General features: G+C 38.9%; 2 protein-coding genes across 5 annotated transcripts; both read left to right on the top strand.

The window, feature by feature from the left end:
* The first annotated feature begins 1,776 nt into the window (after window positions 1–1,776).
* LOC109863589 (CCHC-type zinc finger protein CG3800-like) lies at window positions 1,777–7,321 on the top strand. 3 transcript variants are annotated; one of them, XM_020443891.1, is made up of 3 exons: window positions 1,777–1,984; window positions 3,489–3,736; window positions 3,870–7,321. In XM_020443891.1, exons 2-3 carry the CDS (start codon window positions 3,497–3,499, stop codon window positions 4,092–4,094), a joined length of 465 nt encoding a protein of 154 aa, XP_020299480.1. In that variant the 5' UTR covers window positions 1,777–1,984; window positions 3,489–3,496; the 3' UTR covers window positions 4,095–7,321. The 3 variants fall into 3 exon arrangements, with proteins under 3 accessions (XP_020299480.1, XP_020299481.1, XP_020299482.1); XM_020443892.1 differs by lacking the exon at window positions 1,777–1,984 and adding an exon at window positions 2,529–2,632; XM_020443893.1 differs by lacking the exon at window positions 1,777–1,984 and adding an exon at window positions 2,996–3,054.
* Window positions 7,322–10,341: 3,020 nt separating this feature from the next.
* LOC109863387 (protein bicaudal D) lies at window positions 10,342–18,437 on the top strand. 2 transcript variants are annotated; one of them, XM_020443647.1, is made up of 8 exons: window positions 10,342–11,282; window positions 11,784–11,924; window positions 12,014–12,850; window positions 13,085–13,231; window positions 13,437–13,469; window positions 14,202–14,640; window positions 14,767–15,021; window positions 15,707–18,437. In XM_020443647.1, exons 1-8 carry the CDS (start codon window positions 11,070–11,072, stop codon window positions 15,985–15,987), a joined length of 2,346 nt encoding a protein of 781 aa, XP_020299236.1. In that variant the 5' UTR covers window positions 10,342–11,069; the 3' UTR covers window positions 15,988–18,437. The 2 variants fall into 2 exon arrangements, with proteins under 2 accessions (XP_020299236.1, XP_020299242.1); XM_020443653.1 differs by lacking the exon at window positions 13,437–13,469 and having other exon boundaries at window positions 10,344–11,282.
* Window positions 18,438–19,052: the final 615 nt, after the last annotated feature.

Raw genomic sequence — 19,052 nt, 5'->3', positions numbered from 1 at the left:
TAAAAAAAAGAATTTTATGTTCAAAATATTACTATAAATTATGATTATTTAATTGTAATTAGAGATGTAAATACACTGAATTCTGTTAAAGAAAAATAACACGGTATTGTGTTTCGAATATTATCAAATATTTTTAAATATATTTTTAAGTAGAGATATCAATTTTAACTGGAAGATATAATAATCCTTTTTATATATATCCGTAAATATGTATTCAAAGATATTTCTTCTCAAAAATGTGCACCACTTGTAAAACCAAAAAGAAGAATAAAAATTTAACACTTTGTGAACTGATACTGAACATGATGTAATCTTTTTTATAGAAATGCTTCTGCTGTAATTTATATAATGAGGAACAAAGTAATTTGGTTTTACATTTGTACTAAAAATCAAAGGAGTAACACCAAATATATCTATATTGTACGTTTATACGGTTTATGTAGCCTGATAACATATTTTAGAGAATTTCGTATAATATACTTAAAACAAGCATGCGCGGCTAATGTAAACTGTAGATAAAAAATATTTGTAAAAAAAATATATTTTATTGTAAATTAATTCTTGGTACACACGCAATGTTGAATAGTTTTGTGGTTTATGTACATATGTCTCATATTCACCAAACAAATCTTTTTGATTAATGTAAAGTCCGTTAAAATGGATCTTTAAAAAAGACCATTTTTACACTTAAAAATTAGTAAGATTACACACATGTATTCCATTTATAAAACTATGTAGTCGGAAAAAAAGTGAAATGAGATGTGTTACATATTATTCAAACAATCTCTTCTCTGTATATAAAGTTCTAATAAATTACTTAAAAATGTTAAGAAACTGTAATTTAGTACATAAATAGAATTTTTAGTATTTTAAATATCATGTAACAGGTTCACTGAAAAGCATGTCTTCTTTAATAAATAATATTGTGTATCTTGTTTATATAATATATATATATATATATATATGTAGAATAATTTTACTTTCTCGGTATGTTGGATAAGCTCATGTCGCTACATTCAGGATATGTTCCAAAATTCTATCTTGGTTAAAATGCTATATTTCGTGTCATGTATATTATAGTTTTTGGTTACCAAGGTAGAATTTTGGAACTCCAAGGTTACGTTCCAAAATCCTACCTTGGTTACTAAAATGCTATATTTTACGTGTACTATAGTTTTTGGTTATCAAGATAGGATTTTGGAACGTAACCCAGGCAGCATTTCGATGCTCACAATGATCTAGTTCCTACCGAAATCCTCAATCGAAGCGGAAGTAAAATGAGGGCAATTTGACGCGTTTCCATCGACTTAAATTTGATTCTACGCCGCATTAAGTGTGAATTAATGCTTCGGTGGAAACTAGACCAATGCCGATATTACAAGTCTATAGTTCACGTCACATGTATTGAGGTACCTTTTTATACAGGGGCAGCAAATATACCTAGCGGAAGCAGTCCTAGAAAATTTTAGTCACGTGACGTTTTGCTGCCGCAGCGTGCTGCTGTATGAAAAGGTACCTTGAGAGACTCTCTACACGTGTACTATAGTTTTTGGTTACCAAAGTAGGATTTTGGAACGTAACCAAGTAAGTAGCATTCAAATGTGATTGCAGGGCTTCTTACTTTAAATTCAAACCAATCACAACATAGACTATGGATCTCTTCTATCAGAAAGTCCCTCCCACTCCAGCGGACGTCCAAAGCCCGATGACTAATCAACGCGCGAGTTGATCGGTTTGTGGTGCGCAGGTCGTTTCCTCGAGCCGGATGTGGAGCTGAATTAATGAAAACGGGAAGAAACGGGAGTTTAGCAGATCTGATCCTCTTGCTAGTTAATGGTCGCGGTCTATTCGCCTGGGTCCTCGTTCGTATTCTCGTGCGGAAAACACTACTTCCCGTGGACTCTTAGTTGTCGCACGTACTGCATCGTATCGCGAAGCTCATCACACACCGTCTGTAGTTTTCTTTCGTCCTACCATCAACGAGGTGAGTAAAACTGCGCCGGATCCTCCGCAGTAGCACTCGCACGGCACGCGGTCACATCGTCGCCGGAAAGAGAAAGCGTTCGATCTCTTGTCTCTGAAACTTACGCTGCAGCAACCTGGGCACGTGGTCTTGGTTCTTGTACAGCAACTATTCTGAGACATTCCGTGAATTTGCGATATGATTCGCGTGCGTGTCGCTTCCTAGAAAAGGTCCGAACGGTCGGAAACGGGGACACCGGCGACGATGCCCGCCGAAATGCGGCGCATCGTCGTCGTTTGCGTTGACGGCGGCGTCATCGCATCGCCATCGGGCGAACTTTTCCTTATGACCAGGGGCAAAAAAAAGCGCAGCGCGCGCGGCGTCAGGTCTCGGATGCCATCTTCGCGCGCCGCGCAGTTCCGAGCGTCTTGTATGCGTACGTATACATGTAGTACATGGACGCACTCATACTATTAGTAGATAGTATAAAGTGGGGGGAGAGAGAGTGTGTGAGTGAGTAAGAGTGAGCGAGCGAGCGAGCGAGCGAGCAAGAGAGAGAGAGAGAGAAAAAAAAGAAGGGACGGTAGAGAGAGGACAGAAAGAAAGATCGAGTGTGCGAGCGAACAAATCAAGCAGCCACGTTGTACGGGCGCTGTGAAACCGCAAGAGGTAAGGATATGTACAAGTAAGCTCTGAAAAGATGCGAAAAGTCCGGAAAAGTTAGGCGTTATATTGTGATATCGGAGAATGGTGGATGCGACGACGTCGCATATCCGGAGCACAAACGTGCACGCGCTCTCCACTGCCTGCTACTCGCCATCACACGCTTCGCGGCACACGAAACACGTGCGCGTCTCGCATCCGTTTTCTTCATCTTTTCACGTTAACGCGTACATGGTTCCAGACTCGCGTGACGCATCAGAGATGCCATTTTATCAACGTCTCGCGTGCGCACCGCTTCGATCGCGGCTGTTCCGGCCGGCGCCATGCAACGCGACGTTGCCTGACGCGGCGTGCGCGATTGCGTTCCGGCCGGTGCTTCCTTATTGCCTACAAAACGAGTCTGCGTGGCCTGCTCGCTGCGATAAAATGCACGTTCACCTGGCGTGTCATACTCTCTCTTCTATTGCGCGCGTATGCTTGCGCGTTTAGCAGGAAATATCTCTGTGCAACGCGCGCGAGCGCACACACAGGATGCGCGTTGATACGGCAAAGTCACTATCCGGGGAAATGCTTTGGTTTTAGACAATTGAGATTATTCTATGGTTTTTTTTTTTACGATTATAGTTCTGTCCTTGGTCGGGTTGTATTGCGGTATATATGTAGTATAATACAAATTTCTAAGAGTTTTTTGTCAGTTTTTATTTATAAACATTTTTATAACAAAAGTTTATCACGAGTGCTTGTAGCATTGCTTAATGATACAAATATCTTGTTACTAAATATATTAAGAAAGAGAGAGAGAGAGAGAAATGTAACAATTTTTTTAATTTTACAATTTTACAATAATGTCTTGTAATTACAGATTGAGGAATGAGTTCGAGCGCGTGTTACAAGTGCAACCGCATGGGCCACTTTGCAAGAGAGTGCCCACAAGGTGGAGGTGGAGGAAGAGGAGATCGTGGACGAGATAGAGACGGTGGATTTGGACGTGGTCGAGAGAAATGTTTCAAGTGCAACCAATTTGGCCATTTTGCACGTGAATGTAAAGAAGATCAAGATCTTTGCTATCGCTGCAATGGTGTTGGCCACATTGCAAAGGATTGTCAACAGGTTGGTACAGCGCATGATGTTAGCGTTTTTCTTGACTTTTTTCAATTTATTTTCAATATTAACAACGTCATGACATTGAGACTATTGTTTACTAGATGTTGGTTTGTTTAGCAAAAATAATGTTTGTCGACAGGGTCCGGAGTTGAGCTGTTACAATTGCAATAAGACTGGTCACATGGCGCGTAGCTGCCCGGAAGGTGGAAATGATTCTGGCCGCTTCGCAATGCAGAGTTGCTACAACTGCAACAAGACCGGTCATATTGCTCGCAATTGCACCGAGGCTGGCGGCAAGACTTGCTACATCTGTGGCAAAACGGGTCATATAAGCCGTGAGTGTGACCAGGATGACAGGAAGTAGGAAAACCCAATCCGTGCCGCTCGCTTTAAAATATTGATAAGCCGTTTAACGTCGCGCGTGCCACTACTGGGGATTGTAGCTAGGTAGGGATGTGCGGACGTATGTCTGTTGACGCGTACAATTCGTAAGAGGACGCGTATCGCCGCCGGTGTCGTCGTCTTCATCGTTGTCGTCGTCGGAATAACATAATCGTTCGAATTTTCATCTCTCCCATGCTCCCAAATTCCTGGAGGCCAGCCCCCAGCCCTTCTCCTCCCTCTATTGTACCCAAATATCCTTATCCTCTTTGCCCACCGTTGTTCTTTTCTCACATGGGTTTTCTTTTTCTTAATAATGTCTCTTTAAGTTTTTATTGCTGTTATACTGACTATACCACACATACTAGTACGTGATTGTGCGTTTGCAGAAGGTTTATCCTAGGAATAAACTGGCGTATAGAGCACAGCGTATGAAAGAAAAAAGAAAACATCTCCATTTGCGCGCGCACGCGCATGAATGGACACACATTTACATGTACACACACCTTTAAGTAATAATAGTGTAAACATTCGATTGAATTAGAGTAGAGACACGGAGTCCTCTATCCCCTGACCTTCGAATTGTCTTGTACGCGCATTGTTTTTCCAATGCAAGATGTATGGATTCTCGGAAGCTGATGCGTAGTCTTGTCATTATTCTTCTACCCAGGTCGAAATTAGGGTTGTAAAGACCGTCGCACAAGAATGTTTATAAAGCGTTCTTATGCGATGGTCTTAAGAGACGGATTTGTCAAATGTACCGATTTGCCGATAAGCATACGCTGACATGATCATACGTTTGTGATTAAAATTTTCTTCCTTTTATAAGGGAAATTAGATTTAAGTTACAAAATGCAACATAATTTTATGCATGAATTATAGATAGGAAAGATTATTAGCGTAAAGACTAAATTCAAATTGAATTTGAATAGTTTTCTTACTCTCTGGAGACGCTCTTTCATTAGACCTTATGCAATAATTAATTATCTTTTCATGCAATTGCAATTTAAAGCATTTTCAAAAAAAGTCATGAAGGCAAGAAAATCAAAATTTACTAAACTATGTTATTAATATATTTTTAAATTTGGTATCGAGCCATATTGCGCTCGTATGCTGTAATTTATTGATATATTGAATTTTATGTTTAAATACTGGCGTATGATAATTTTCGTGCACACGTTACGTTAAAATATAAGATTTGTTTCATACAAAACCAATGACAGTTGATAATAGAATACAATCAAAATATTCCGACAACTTTATCTTTGTTCTTATACATATGTATAGGTACATATTTATAAACAAAGTCAAAAACGTGCGCTTCTCACAGTCAAAAATGATCACAGATGTCGATTAGAACTATGAAATATCCACAACACATTTTTACATTCCAATTGTTAACTGTTGTCGGAGTATTTATAGGTGTGATTTATTGACTGAAATCACGACAAAATTAGTTTCTAACAAATCTGATTTTCATGCAGTTCAGCATTATATTGTATGTATCTAAGTTGTGTGTACAGTACGCGTTTTTCTATCCTCGCCATAGGCGAGAACAATTATATAAGCGGCAAAAACTAGTGGAGTGTATACAAGTTTTGTTGTACGCGATTACATGAGACTAGATTGGATGCGCTATTGTACTACGTGCACTGAACTTAACTATGTCGATTTACGACGATAACTAATTGTATTAAACTAAGTATACATATTTAATTTTCAGTCAGTAAACGATGGTGTAATCGGTACGTCCGACAAATTCGTTAAGTTTAACTATAGAAACTATATTGAACATCATTATATTGTACTGCATTAAATATCTTTCACATGCGATTGTACATTTATAAGAATCTTATCACAAACGAAATACAATTATTGATAGACGAAGAAAAAAGAAAATGGTCCGACGTCCATGGAGAGAGACGTTTTTCTTAATTTGGGTAGTCGAAAGTGGGCAAGTGACACAATAAAAACCAATGTAAAACAAGTGAAAAAGAAATAGCATTGATTTCATATCACAAAACACTTAATGTAACAATAATGAAATGTTGACATCTGAGACTTCTTGTGCACAACTTCCCGGTCGGATTCGCGCGTACATATTCACAAAATAATCGGTCCCGCTGAATTTGTGTGGTTCGCGCAATTTGTACGCTCGAACGGCTGCTGCTCGTCGCTAACCAAACCATCGCGCGTGAATACGCGCTTTGCAAAACGCAGTCACTATTGAAAACGAGAAAAACTATTATACGATATAATAATAATACGTACGTACGTACATACATACAATATTCGATACCGCGCCAGGCATCGATAGTTCTCCCGTCTTGTTGGCTCATTGACAGAATCCATAAGAGTCATAAGACTTACGTCGCAGCACTTTTTATATCCACGCATCTTGTATTCTCCGATCCTCCCTCTCGAACTCTCTAGCCGACACTTACAAATTGATAAAATAAAAGAAAAAGAACGAATTCGGAAGTAAAAGCGGGAAGTGGAATAATAACGAAGCAAAACACACATGCCGGCCCTGAATGCATAAAAATAAGATTTAGTAACGTTAATTTTTAATGTGTAAGGATGTAATGAGGATCTCGCCGAGCTGTTTGCAGTAGGTCATTTTTTGATTTTCTTTCGCTACGTTCTTACGAGGAGAAATAAAAAAGTGTTTACTAACTATATTTTTCCGAGAGACAATGAGGGGACGAAGGAAGAACACGCGCGCGAGTTCACTTTGCTCTTGAACGAAGAAAGCATCGCGGATTTAAAAACCCGACATTCAATCAGTGTATGAGCGATTATGTACGAAACTAAAAATAGTGAAAAACCGCTTTTTCATTTCTCCTCGTTGATGCATATTGTTCTTTGAAACTCGTCCAGTTCCATGTTGGACAAGTGCAGAATGTATATTAGTTGTGGATTGTCAGTGTTTACGGGTTTATATACAACTATATTTGGGTGCGTTATTTCGCCCATCGATGACAGGATGAATAAAGAGAAGACGTGTGTTTCTTCTACGAGGTATATATCTTCGAGTGCAAGTTGAGAGGAAATGTCGCGGTTAATTCCGACACATTTGTAACAGATGTTCGAAGCGTACATCGATATGTATATATACATATAAACACGGTGGTCTGTACACAAGTTGGCATACATTTTGTAATGTGTACTATCGTATAATTGTTAATACAACGTGATCATAGGCTCACATATACTTGTTCATGCCGTTGCCGGAATGTTAAATGGACTAGTGACTAAGAGGAGGAAAGAACCCGCCCCAAAAGAATTCATCGACCTTACTATATCCTTACATGTTGCTAAAAAAAGAACACTTCGTTACTAGATATATGTATATATATATATATATATGTATATATATAGATATATAGATATATATGGCGCATGTGTATACACTATATATATATATATATATATATATATATTTTATTATGCATATGTGTGTATTGTGTGCGTGTGTGTATGCGCGCGTGTGTGTGTGCAGGAGCTGTATTTTGTACTGTAAAAAGCTAGTTTATACTCTGGTCGTTGCTGGTGATCAATTCCGATGACGCGATTCTCCTTTTTGTAATCTTTACGAAAAAAATTTTGTATTTTTCATGTATAGGAGTAACACACAGTATATGTGTGTGTGTGAGATTAAGACTCTTTGACTTGTTTTCCTAAGTATGATTCATAAGTTGTAGGAACGCGAAATTTTGTACAGAATATGCTCGACAAAAAAGAAGTACGATGGATTTGTGACGGAAGCAAAAATTTCCTCGTCGCGCGCGAGGTGACGACCATATATACTTTTACGCTCAATGCGAGTACAAAAGCGAGTTTTTTTAAAGAATGAAAAACAAAAAGACGTGCAAAAACAACGTTTATAGCGTGAGCCCGCGCCGATTCGCCGTGTGCAGTGTTCATAACGCGACAATTAACAGCAACGTAAGTAGGATTTAAGACACGTTTAGATTTCCCGAACTACTTTACAGAAAATTATCGGATCACGTTTTAACGTTCAGCGCGATGCGTAGCGATGAGTCAAAGTCAAGATGAATTTTCAGTCGACGAAAAGTTTTCGAAAAGAGCGCGCGCGTGGACGGATCGCGTACGAGAGGAACCTGTCGCGTTTCTCCGAAGAAGAAAAAAATAGCGATCCGCGCGCGAAACGAGTTCAGTGATTTTTTTTTCTTCATTGACTAAGCGGGCATCAAGAGAGTATCCACACCGATAGGCCATTTGCGAGCTCAGTGGTTTTACCAGCAGCGACAATTGTGTATTAAAAAAAAGTTTCAGAAGCCAGGCGTGCCTGACTGTCTCGATGAAAAGAAAAAAGAAGAAGAAGGACGATAAAGTCCCCGGGGGTATTTCGCGTAGTAATCCAGGTGTCCTGCAAAAAAACCAATTTTATACACTTAACACAGAGTACCCGTTTGGGAACTTAAAGCCGGATCTCATTGCGTAGTTTCGGTGTGCTAGTGTGCTCACGATAAGACTTTGAAGAGGATCAAATTGTACTTTGCGCTATATATATATATATATATATACATATATTGGAGCTCGCGAAAAACCTCTGGCACCGTCACTGCTCTGAGGGAGACGCCGGACCAAATTCTCCGGACAACAAGTGTGTCTAAAAAAAGACGTTTGAAACATTGCGATATTCCTTAGTGATTTTTTTAGAGATCTCTTTCAATTTTTGAAGAAACAAATATGTTCAATTTTCTTTCCTCGGCTATCTCGATAAAATCGGTAAACGAGGATAAATTCTCGGATATTTCAATTTTTCAAACGTCTTTGTCTTTTTTTTTATATATATATTTTTTCGGACATAGCCTTTGTATTGTCTGGATGGAAATGTTTATCAAAAGAGATTTATATAATACAGTCAAATATACATACATCACAGTAAGTAGAGAGAGAGGGAGAGAGAGAGAGTAAGAACAAGGATCTGGTAGACAATTGTACAACCAATTCCTTCACAGCATGTCGCAGTCTCCGAGTCTACTGGTGGTACCAGAGGTTTAGAGATGAGCGTACGAATAATTATTATAAAAATTTAAAAAAATAAGAAGAAACGTGCGTTTAGGGCACCTGCGCTTTTATCTCTGCTACAAGACTTACGTACGAATATTGTAAAGAATACGACTGTTACATTGTATGAATTTAATTCGACCGGCGGCGTATGCCGGACCCACGGCTCGACTTATATATTAAACTAATCTATTAATACTGAACAAAAAAAAGAAAAGGACAAAGAGAGAGTGAGAGAGAGAAAGATGAAGAAAGAAGAAGACAGGAGAAGGAATGAGAGGAAGAAGGAAAAAATAAGCTACAAACTAATAAGAGGATTGTGGAGTATTTGAAGTTATGTTTTTAAACTGAATTTTTGAAATAGAATGTGTACGGAGAGGCAAAATTGAGCGAGGTTTTATTTCTCTCTGTTTCCCAAATCAATACGTGCGTTAATATTTAAATAAAACTTAGAGCTATACGGTCGTTCAAAAATCTTGCTATAAAAAAAATACAATATAGATAATATCTCTTGCTTGGAAGTGTTTTCTTCAGTTTTCGTTTTTTAGGTTTTTACTTAATGTTAAAAATAATATCTCTTGTTTGGAAGTGTCTTTTTCAGTTTTAGTTTTTTAGGGTTTTTTTTTTAGAGTTTTTTTGTAAGTTTTTTGTGTCCAGCGAGTTCATAATTTATAATTTCAATGATCGCAATTGCGAATATATTTGATATATTTATAAATTCTGTATTTATTGCTAGAGTTAAAGAGAAAATTGCATTACGTAATCATATCACTGCACGCATGCTCCAAAAAAATCCACGCAAGTTGCGTGTCATCGTAATAAATGCGTCATAGATCAATTGTCTCTGCACATTTTTATTCTATAAATTTCGTTTTTCTTACGCGCTTAGAACTGTATAAAAGCGTTAGAAATTGAGATTTATTTTGCAAAGTTTTATACAAAGTAAATTAAAATTTTATTTTTGAACGTATAATTTGCATGACAATAAATTAAATTATAAAATTTTATATAAATGTTTTCTGATCAAATATCTTTATATATTCTTCAACTGCGTATTAATTGTTTTATCTCTTCGTTATTGCAAAAAAGAGATGTGACAAGCGCGACACTTCAAGGTTTTGCAAACGAGGCAAGTAAGGAAAGTAAGTCAACAAGCAATCGGGGCAAACATTCGATATCCGGACTGCAGGAGAGGTATATATATAAATAATTAAAGCAAGTGGTACCGAAGTGTGAACGGTGATATCCACCTGTCGTGATAAAACAAGCCGTGACTGAAGACAGATGAAATATTGTCGATTATCAAAATGAGACAGACACACTCGGGGCTCTGTGGATTTCTAGCAACGCTACTGACAGCGTGTGTGCGCGCGCTGGAAACGGAATAACGAAACGGGTTAAAAAAGCCTGGCTCGAACACGGAACATGCATCCGGTTGTTCGCGTGATATCACCCGTCCGCGCTTCTTTGTGGCCGAATTGTCGTCGTCGCGGCGTATCTGTCAAAATCGGTGAGTGGCCTCGCGGTAGTAGTCTCGCGAGCAGAATGTAAAAGAGAAGGCGAATACATAAGAGAATATCATCGTCTGGTGCGTGTCCGTCAAAAAGAGAGACACGACGGTTCCCGTTTATCTGCTGCGAGAAGAAAAAGGCGACGATTCACCGAAGGATGCGTCCAATCGCGGATCGCGCAACGACGGCGACCGGCGTCCATTCGTTTTATTTCCGATAACGACAAAGGTTGGGTAAAGGAGGCGACGTGAGAAAGAAGGGAGAAGCGGCACCGAGAAGAAGAGCAACACCAGGGGAAGAGAGAAAGAGAGAGAGAGAGAGAGAAGGAAAAGGAGGCGGAGGAGAAGGAGGAGGAGAAATCTACCGCCGCCGTCAACCTCGTCGTTGTTGTCAGCGCAGCGTCGACAGCAATGGCTGCTGCCGTCGATGAAGTCGTGCTCGAGGAGCTGAAGACCGAGATCGAGCGGTTGTCGCGCGAGCTCGATTTGGCCTCCACCGAGAAGGTGCAGTCGGCCAAGTACGGGCTCGCGTTGCTCGAGGAGAAGTCCGCGCTGGAGCAGCGATGCAACGCCCTCGAGGTTCTTTACGAGAACACGAAGCACGAGTTGGAAATCACGCAGGAGGTTAGTACGCGACACGGATATTCCCTTTGGACTTGTCGGAGCACATACGGTTGCTCTACGTCACGTCCGACTGTTACGTCGCAAGCACAGTAAGAAGAGAACGAGAATAGCGAGAAAAAAAAATTTATATTTCGTATTGTTGCAAAAGTTTTTAGAGCGATTCAAGTTCAAAGATGCGATACAAACGTGATGCAATTAACGCAGTAAAAATTTAACTAATAAAAGCACAATATGTAAAAATGTTTTACTCACAATTGCATACTGAATGAATGAACACAAATTAGAAGAGTGTACTAGAGCATCGTGTGATAAATAAATATCTTAAAAATATATCTCATAAATATCTAAAACTAAAAGTTCAGACATTGTGCAAATTTCTCAAAAGGATTGCTTTTTGAAGATTTAAATTAATGTTTGCTCTTGTTTTTGTTTTTTTAAATTCTCTCCCATAAAAACATACATTTATTCTCAATGTAACCACATGCTTTTCTGTTGTTTCAGGCCCTCGCAAAGTTTCAGACCACTACGAAAATAACTGCAAAGAGTGGCATCGAGCAAGAAGAGAGTCTTCTTAATGAAAGCGCCGCACGTGAAACATCACTGCAGACACAGATTATCGAATTGGAAAATGAAACAAAACAGGTGCATATCGAGTTACTTTATAGTTATCGATTCGAAGTATTTAAACGGACAAAGAGAATATTTTTCTTAACATCGTGCGTTATTGTTAGTTACGTCACGAGTTGGAACGAGTGGAGGCGGAACGCGATCATGCACTTCAGGAACGCGAAGAAATCCTCAAGGATCACCAGCAAGCGGAGACGGAACGCAAATCGTTGCGTACGGAGTTGCGGGAATGCAGATTCCGTGAGACACGTCTGCTTCAGGACTATTCCGAGCTGGAGGATGAGAATATTTCGTTGCAGAAGCAAGTGTCGGGTTTACGGTCAAGTCAGGTAGAGTTCGAAGGTGCCAAACACGAGATCCGAAGATTGACGGAGGAGGTCGAGCTGCTGAACAGCCAAGTGGAAGAACTGACAAACCTGAAGAAGATAGCGGAGAAGCAGATGGAAGAAGCGTTAGAGTCGCTGCAAGCGGAACGCGAAGCCAAATACGCATTGAAGAAGGAACTGGATCAGCGAATCAATAGCGAGTCGATTTACAATCTCAGTAACCTCGCGCTCTCCATACGGGGCATCACGGAAGATCAGACGATATGCAGCGATGGCGAGGACGACTCACCCGCGCTGCGTAGAATCGAGGCTGACCTGAAGACACAGGAACCGGGCACATCTGCCACTGACAAACAGGTTGATCTGTTCTCCGAGATTCATTTGAACGAACTGAAAAAACTCGAAAAGCAGCTGGAGCTCGCGGAGACCGAGAAAGCTCATCTGACGCAGAATTTGCGTGAGTCGCAGTACGCGGTTGAGAAGAGCCAAACCGAACTGCAGTCGTTCGTCGCACGAATAGTGCAGCTGGCGGCTCATGTGCAATCGTTGCATCATCTTCACTCAAAGCTGCCAGAAAAACAGAGCGAAGAAACCACTCTAGAAAAACTCAATCAGGTATGGTTATTTGATATTTGCTTACTTTCGCGATGTGTGTTAGTAGAATTCATCTAAAAGTGGTTTTCGGGTTTAAAATGTCCACAAAACGTCGGTATAAAAATGACACTAACGCGAAAACTATCTTCAAATATATTTATTGTGTATTGATTTTTTTACAATTTTAAAACAAAAAGTAAGTTTACATCATATGAAAAACGGAAACTGTGGTTTACTTACACCTTGTCGTTACAGGCTATAGTGCAATATCATCAATGGAGCACAATGTCCGCGCGCGAAGTGAATCAGTTACAGAAAGATCTAGCAGAATTGGAAAATGGTTTGACCTTGTCCGATTCCACGCAGCAGTTAAGAACCGAGCTGACAAATCTAAGAAACAAGGTACTTAATATTTATTATCCGTCTTGTTACTTTTTTTTTCTTTTAATTTAACTTGGAGCGACATTTGCAAAACTACTTGAAGAACAAAGACGTAAGTCAATTTAAATTTATAAAAAATGAGAGAAAGAAGAGTTAGAGTTATGTGTGCGATACTGGCAAAATAATGCAAAATGTTAGACTTTGAATAGAAATTGTGGCGTTTCAGATACCCGAGTCAGAGAAGAGCCTTCGAGAAAAGGTTGGATTACGTGTGGTCCCTTTTTTGACGTATTTTACCAGATATTTCAATAACAATTTGTCTTGTTGGCTCCTCTAATGTGATCCGTAATGATTACTTGCTTTTCATTGTCCTAACAGCTCATTATACAATATATGCTTCTTGTCTTTTTTTTTTTTTTTTTTTTTTTGTTCATATATTTAACCCACACATATTTTCAAAGCTACTGACGAATTTTCATCACAATACTCCATTTTCTCTGTCTAAATTCAGATCCACATGTAAGAATAATATGTTTCTTGGAGAATGTGCGGACTCGCACTCTCTTTATTCTGACATGTGAATCGTCGCAACAGCGCGTTTGAATGTATGTCATTATCAATGCTCAAGAGACGTGACGTGTACGGATCGTAATACGCTATGCACCGTGGCTTTTAAAGCGGAATGCGCTTTAAGACCGACCAATCAGAATTGATCATTTTCTCCATATAAATCTCTAACGTAGCATGTGTTCGATCGGAGCTCGCCGAGCCTGTTTTGCACGATGCTCGAAAAGAAAAATCTACATAATTACAAATTGCTAGATACGCTGTTCGAGTTTAGCAAATTTGGATTTTATATACAAAAAAAAAAAAAAAGAAAAAAAAGAAAAAACTTTCCCAATAAACACGCATATTTAAAGGCAAAACATTACTTAATATAATAGGTATCGTGCGTTTGTTTACGCGTGTAACATTTTTCTTCTCCTTCCAGCTCTTGGACACTGAACAGAGGAGCGCGCAGCTTGAGTCGGATGTGTCTACTCTGTCGAAACTCACCGCGGAAGCGGGCGGTTTTCTCGACTCCGCTCAGAACGATTTGCAGAATCTCTCGGATGAACTCGCGCAACTCTATCATCACGTGTGCACCGTGAACGGCGAGACCCCTTCGAGGGTAATATTGGACCACGAGAAGTCGGAGATCGTGCCTGAGAAGGAGGAAGAAAACGGCAAGATGGACTGGGGCCGGACTCTGTTCAAGACCGATATCCAGATCAAGGATTTGGAGAGCCTCGGCAAAGCGAAAGAAATTGCAAAACACATAGAAACCGCAATGGACCAAATAAAACATCTGAGAAGCGCCGTTGAACACACGATTGAACTATCCAAGGTCAAGGGAATGCAGTCTTTGAACGTCTGCAATGTTTGCGAGGGTAAGATACACTCTTTTTACGCTTTATCAAAAAAGCTTGTATTTATTTTCTGTGATACAAGATATATAATTAATTTTTACATACAAGTTTATATCTTGTTGATTTGTTTTTTTTTTTTTTTTTTAGCGTCTGTCAATGAAAATAAGGCAGAAGTGACGGATCTTCAAGAACAAGTGATCAGGTTAAAGGCCTTGCTATCTGCTAAACGGGAACAAATTGCCACGTTAAGAACGGTACTTAAATCAAATAAAAACACGGCAGAAGTGGCACTAATGAATTTGAAGAGCAAATACGAAAACGAAAAGCTCATCGTCAACGAAACGATGCTCAAGCTGAGAAATGAGCTTAGAATGTTGAAGGAAAATGCTGCGACTTTTTCGAGTGAGTATTTAGTATTTGCATCTCTTTTCTAGTGTTGCTCCACGATTAGGAAATTTTTAAAGACAGTTGATTGTACATGTAGAAACTCGAAAAAATTGTATTTCGAGAGATTGATGAGTTATATCGTATTTTTGTCATGAAAATCATACTAAATTGTTTTTCTTTTATGTTTTACACAACTCATAATTTATCAGTGAAATTCAATAATGTAACTTCTTTTTATTTTCTTTTACTAACATGTGTTTGTGCGCTCACTAATACGTCAATTACAAACGGTTGTTGTCAGCTTTAACAAAAGCGCTGTTGCTAATATTGTGGGGTGTTGCGATCGACTTTTCGAACTCCCTGATTCTGTGCCATAATTATTGTGTTGCATAAAACTCGTGAAGCGTATTATTTGTTGCGCATAACATTCCGCTTTCAAGCGGAAACTAGTCCAGTATTATTCGCTTATTTTATGTAATGCAACATACTGCCGGTTGTATCTGGTTGGTCGCTGTACATTTTTTCATGTAAATTTATGCCATATATGTGTTTTGGTTAAATATTTTGAACGTAAAGCTTCTTTTTGATTGCCCTAAAATGGTCTGGTTTTCGTTTCGAAGAAAGTTCTGATGTGCTTTTTATTTCTTTGTTTGCTTATCTCTACATCGTGTTAAAACCCTGCTAACCATACGCTCTCCAGGTCTGCGTGCAATGTTCGCTGCACGCTGCGAAGAGTACGTGACGCAAGTGGACGAGCTTCAGCGGCAGCTCGCCGTGGCGGAAGACGACCGAAAGACACTGAACCAGTTACTGCGGCTGGCGGTGCAGCAGAAGCTCGGCTTGACCATGAAGCTGGAGGAGCTCGAAGTCGATCGGGAACTGCGCAACACCAGACGACATGCCGCGGGCGCAAACGGACGCGGTAGACCGCGGCTGCCGCAACAGACAAACCGCTCCCACTTGGGCAGAGAGTTCTTCTAGAAAATGATGAAGATGTGGAGTAAGATATTCTGAAAGAAACGGCGATTTTGAAAAACTTTTTCAAATTTTTCTACCGCTCGTTGTCGCAAACCCGTGTTTTGCCGGGTCGAACTTTAGTGAGAGTACTGACTTTTTCTTCTTCGTTAAAAGAAAAAAAATATCCGCATTCTCGATGTGTGCAGCGTCGTTCATCGTCGCGGTAAATTTTCTGCGGAACGTATTTTTGCAAAAGAAGACGAACGCATCCGAGTGCTTTAAAAAAAAAAAAAAAAAAAAATGGAAAAACGGAGAAAGAAGGGAAAAATAGTGACGCCGTCCTCACTAGTACGAGAGAGAATCGCGCACAGAAAACGGGGGAGCAAGGGCTGCGTTTCGAAGACTTTTGAAACATTCGACTTTTTCACATTCTACGGATTTTTACTCCATATCATTAGATTATCTTCGGAAAGCTCCTTGTGTTACCATTATTATTAGTAGAGAACAATTGCGAAGTGTAGGATAGATGATAGTCTCTTTCGTTAACGGGGGCGTTTCACCATCTACGAAGAGTTACTACGCGTAAGTTCGACGCGCGAATTTTATGACGATACGTGTGTGTAGACGCGTTAAATTAACAGACTAGATCGACATGAATGCGCGCTCAATCCGTTTGTCCGTCATTTTATTTTGTACAGAAATAATTACTTTAGATCGAAAAACTCTGCTTTTAACTTAATTTATTAATGTTTTACATATATTTTAACAGGTTATTGTTGCTTCAGCGAAATTCAGAGCACGGTTTCATTAACGGTTTGCGTATATGTAATATAAATGTTTGCATTTCCGGAACGTTTTGTCGGATGAAAAGCTTCAATGTAGTACGCTATTAAAGAGGGACACGGAAATACTGGAGAGGACTGTACGTCGTTTGCGGGTAGAATAATAGCAAACGGCGAAGAATTTTACATTGCATACCACATAGAGACAATATTAACACTGCGCGTGACCGGTAGCGTTTATAATCAAAGTAGCGGAATGAAATGTAGACAAAGTAGTCTTGAAATTTTTAACGATAGCCGAATTTAAAAAGAAAACACGATATATAGGGACCCATTTTCTAAGTAGCAGAAAACTCGTCACAGTCCACGAAACTAACATTCGGGTAGTCCACCTCGATAGTCCACTTCCCTACTCATTTTAGCCGAAATTCTAGCAGTTTTTTTGTACAAAAACAATTGTGTTTTTATTCGATTTATCTGCATTGTCAAAAATCGCAGAAATTTTATTTTATTTTGTTACGTCGGGAAGGGAACAATTATTGCCGTCTTGTGTTCCATAAAAAAAAAGAAATTTATACAAGGAAAAAATGAAAAATTACATAAAAAATTCTATATAAAATGACTTGTTTAAAAAATAAAGATCTTGTAAAATTTTTTAAACTTAAAAACAAATCGCAATTATAATTAATTGACATTGTTCATCTTCAAAAGTAGCGGAATCGGTTGTTTCAGTTCTGAAGTAACAAGTATTTACATATCTTATGTATCAGATTCGTCTGTGGTTTACAATTTTGTTATTGACTATGGAACTTGACGTCGACGTTTCGCGTATTTTATTCTATAGACTGTGGCCTAAGCCTAAGCAGAGTTTTATAGATTGCATTCTTCTTTGCGCAGCTTATAGATCGTAGATTAATTGTTTATTGAAGTTAACAATTGCGTTTTGTTGATATTACTCGACGCAGCTATTTATCTATTTAATCATTTGTTAAGTTATAACTATTTATATATTTCTATGTACATGTTTTTTGCCGTGATATCAAATCATGCGTCAGGAAGTATTTTTAACATCTTACTGATGTACATATGATAATCGGATGGTTGCGAATTTCGCACAGAGTTGCATACAGAGGCCAACAACGGCGTTCCCTGTAAATTGAGTTGTAGCGATTTTCAACTAACTCATATGCTTTCTGATAATCACTGATCTCGTTCTACGAGAAAAGTTTCTTTATTCGAGCGAGAAACACACGAGAAAAAAGGATTCTAATTACTTCAGCGATTATTGTTGTTTCTTGTATTTTTGTAAAAGAGTCGTGATGAGCACAACACGTATGCTCAGCGTATGTTCACAAACGACGCATTATTGTCTCTAATCAAATTTGTTGTTCATATAGCTATTGCTATTGCTGTCTTATAATTATTATTGTCAATATTATTATTGTGCATTTATTGCTATTGCATTGTCAGAGTGAGGAATACATTGGAGAGAATTTATCAATTGTTTTATCGCGATTGTCGATCAGTTATACGGCTATTTAAATCTAATAACGTGAAATTGATATCGCGTCACCTGTGTCTACGACGCATACTGTGATTTGAGAAATTCCCTCATTTCTGTTTTTATATTTCGGTTTTCAACGTCGATCGTATTTTTGTCCGTATTCGGAAAATAAAATGTCCGTTTCTTTACCTTGTTCGCACAATTTATTTCTTATACATTGACTCTTAATTGTTTTTAAATGACTTCGGACACTTTCAGAGTAAGTTTTTGTTTTGTTAGGTGACAGTATTGACACACATATTGGAGTTTGTGTATCATTATAGGGGAAATCGACCAATCTTGCTCTTAAGAATTTTAGAATTTCTAATATGATAAGAAAAAGACATTTAAAAACAACAATCGTGTTTTTCAATCACGGTAATTTGCAATAATACAACTGGTCTTTTGAATAATCAATTCGATTCTGTAAATTTCATTGACACTTATGCAGAGCGAATCTGAAAAGAAAAAGAAAACTCTGAGAATTTTGTACGCACCTAAGCGCTAGACACAGGTCAGGCTAATTTATGTCCATAAAACCGAGCCAGTCTCAGATTACCGTCCCTTCCCTTTTTGCTTCGCACCATCGTCGGGAATGAGCTGGACGAAAAGAAAAAGATTCTTCCGTTTTTCGATAAAGCTGTCCTAACTATTTTTCACGAGAAATTTCGTCCTCGACTCTACCTAGCCGTCCACGCCGCTTCACGACTGGATATGTTAGCGCATTAGAGATGTTAGAACGTATATTATATTATACGTAATAT

This window comes from Pseudomyrmex gracilis, unplaced genomic scaffold, assembly GCF_002006095.1.
Source record: "Pseudomyrmex gracilis isolate BER0280 unplaced genomic scaffold, ASM200609v1 scaffold_11, whole genome shotgun sequence".
NCBI classification, from domain to species: domain Eukaryota; kingdom Metazoa; phylum Arthropoda; class Insecta; order Hymenoptera; family Formicidae; genus Pseudomyrmex; species Pseudomyrmex gracilis.
This window is presented reverse-complemented; position numbering and strand designations above follow the sequence as displayed.

Excerpts from the sequence above, each read along its gene's own strand:
- LOC109863589 (XM_020443891.1), top strand. The coding sequence starts at position 3,497 with ATGAGTTCGAGCGCGTGTTACAAGTGCAACCGCATGGGCCACTTTGCA. Across the intron at positions 3,737-3,869 it reads TTGCAAAGGATTGTCAACAG|GGTCCGGAGTTGAGCTGTTA; the intron begins GTTGGTACAGCG and ends GTTTGTCGACAG.
- LOC109863387 (XM_020443647.1), top strand. The coding sequence starts at position 11,070 with ATGGCTGCTGCCGTCGATGAAGTCGTGCTCGAGGAGCTGAAGACCGAG. Across the intron at positions 13,232-13,436 it reads TGACAAATCTAAGAAACAAG|ATACCCGAGTCAGAGAAGAG; the intron begins GTACTTAATATT and ends GTGGCGTTTCAG. Across the intron at positions 13,470-14,201 it reads AGAAGAGCCTTCGAGAAAAG|CTCTTGGACACTGAACAGAG; the intron begins GTTGGATTACGT and ends TTCTCCTTCCAG.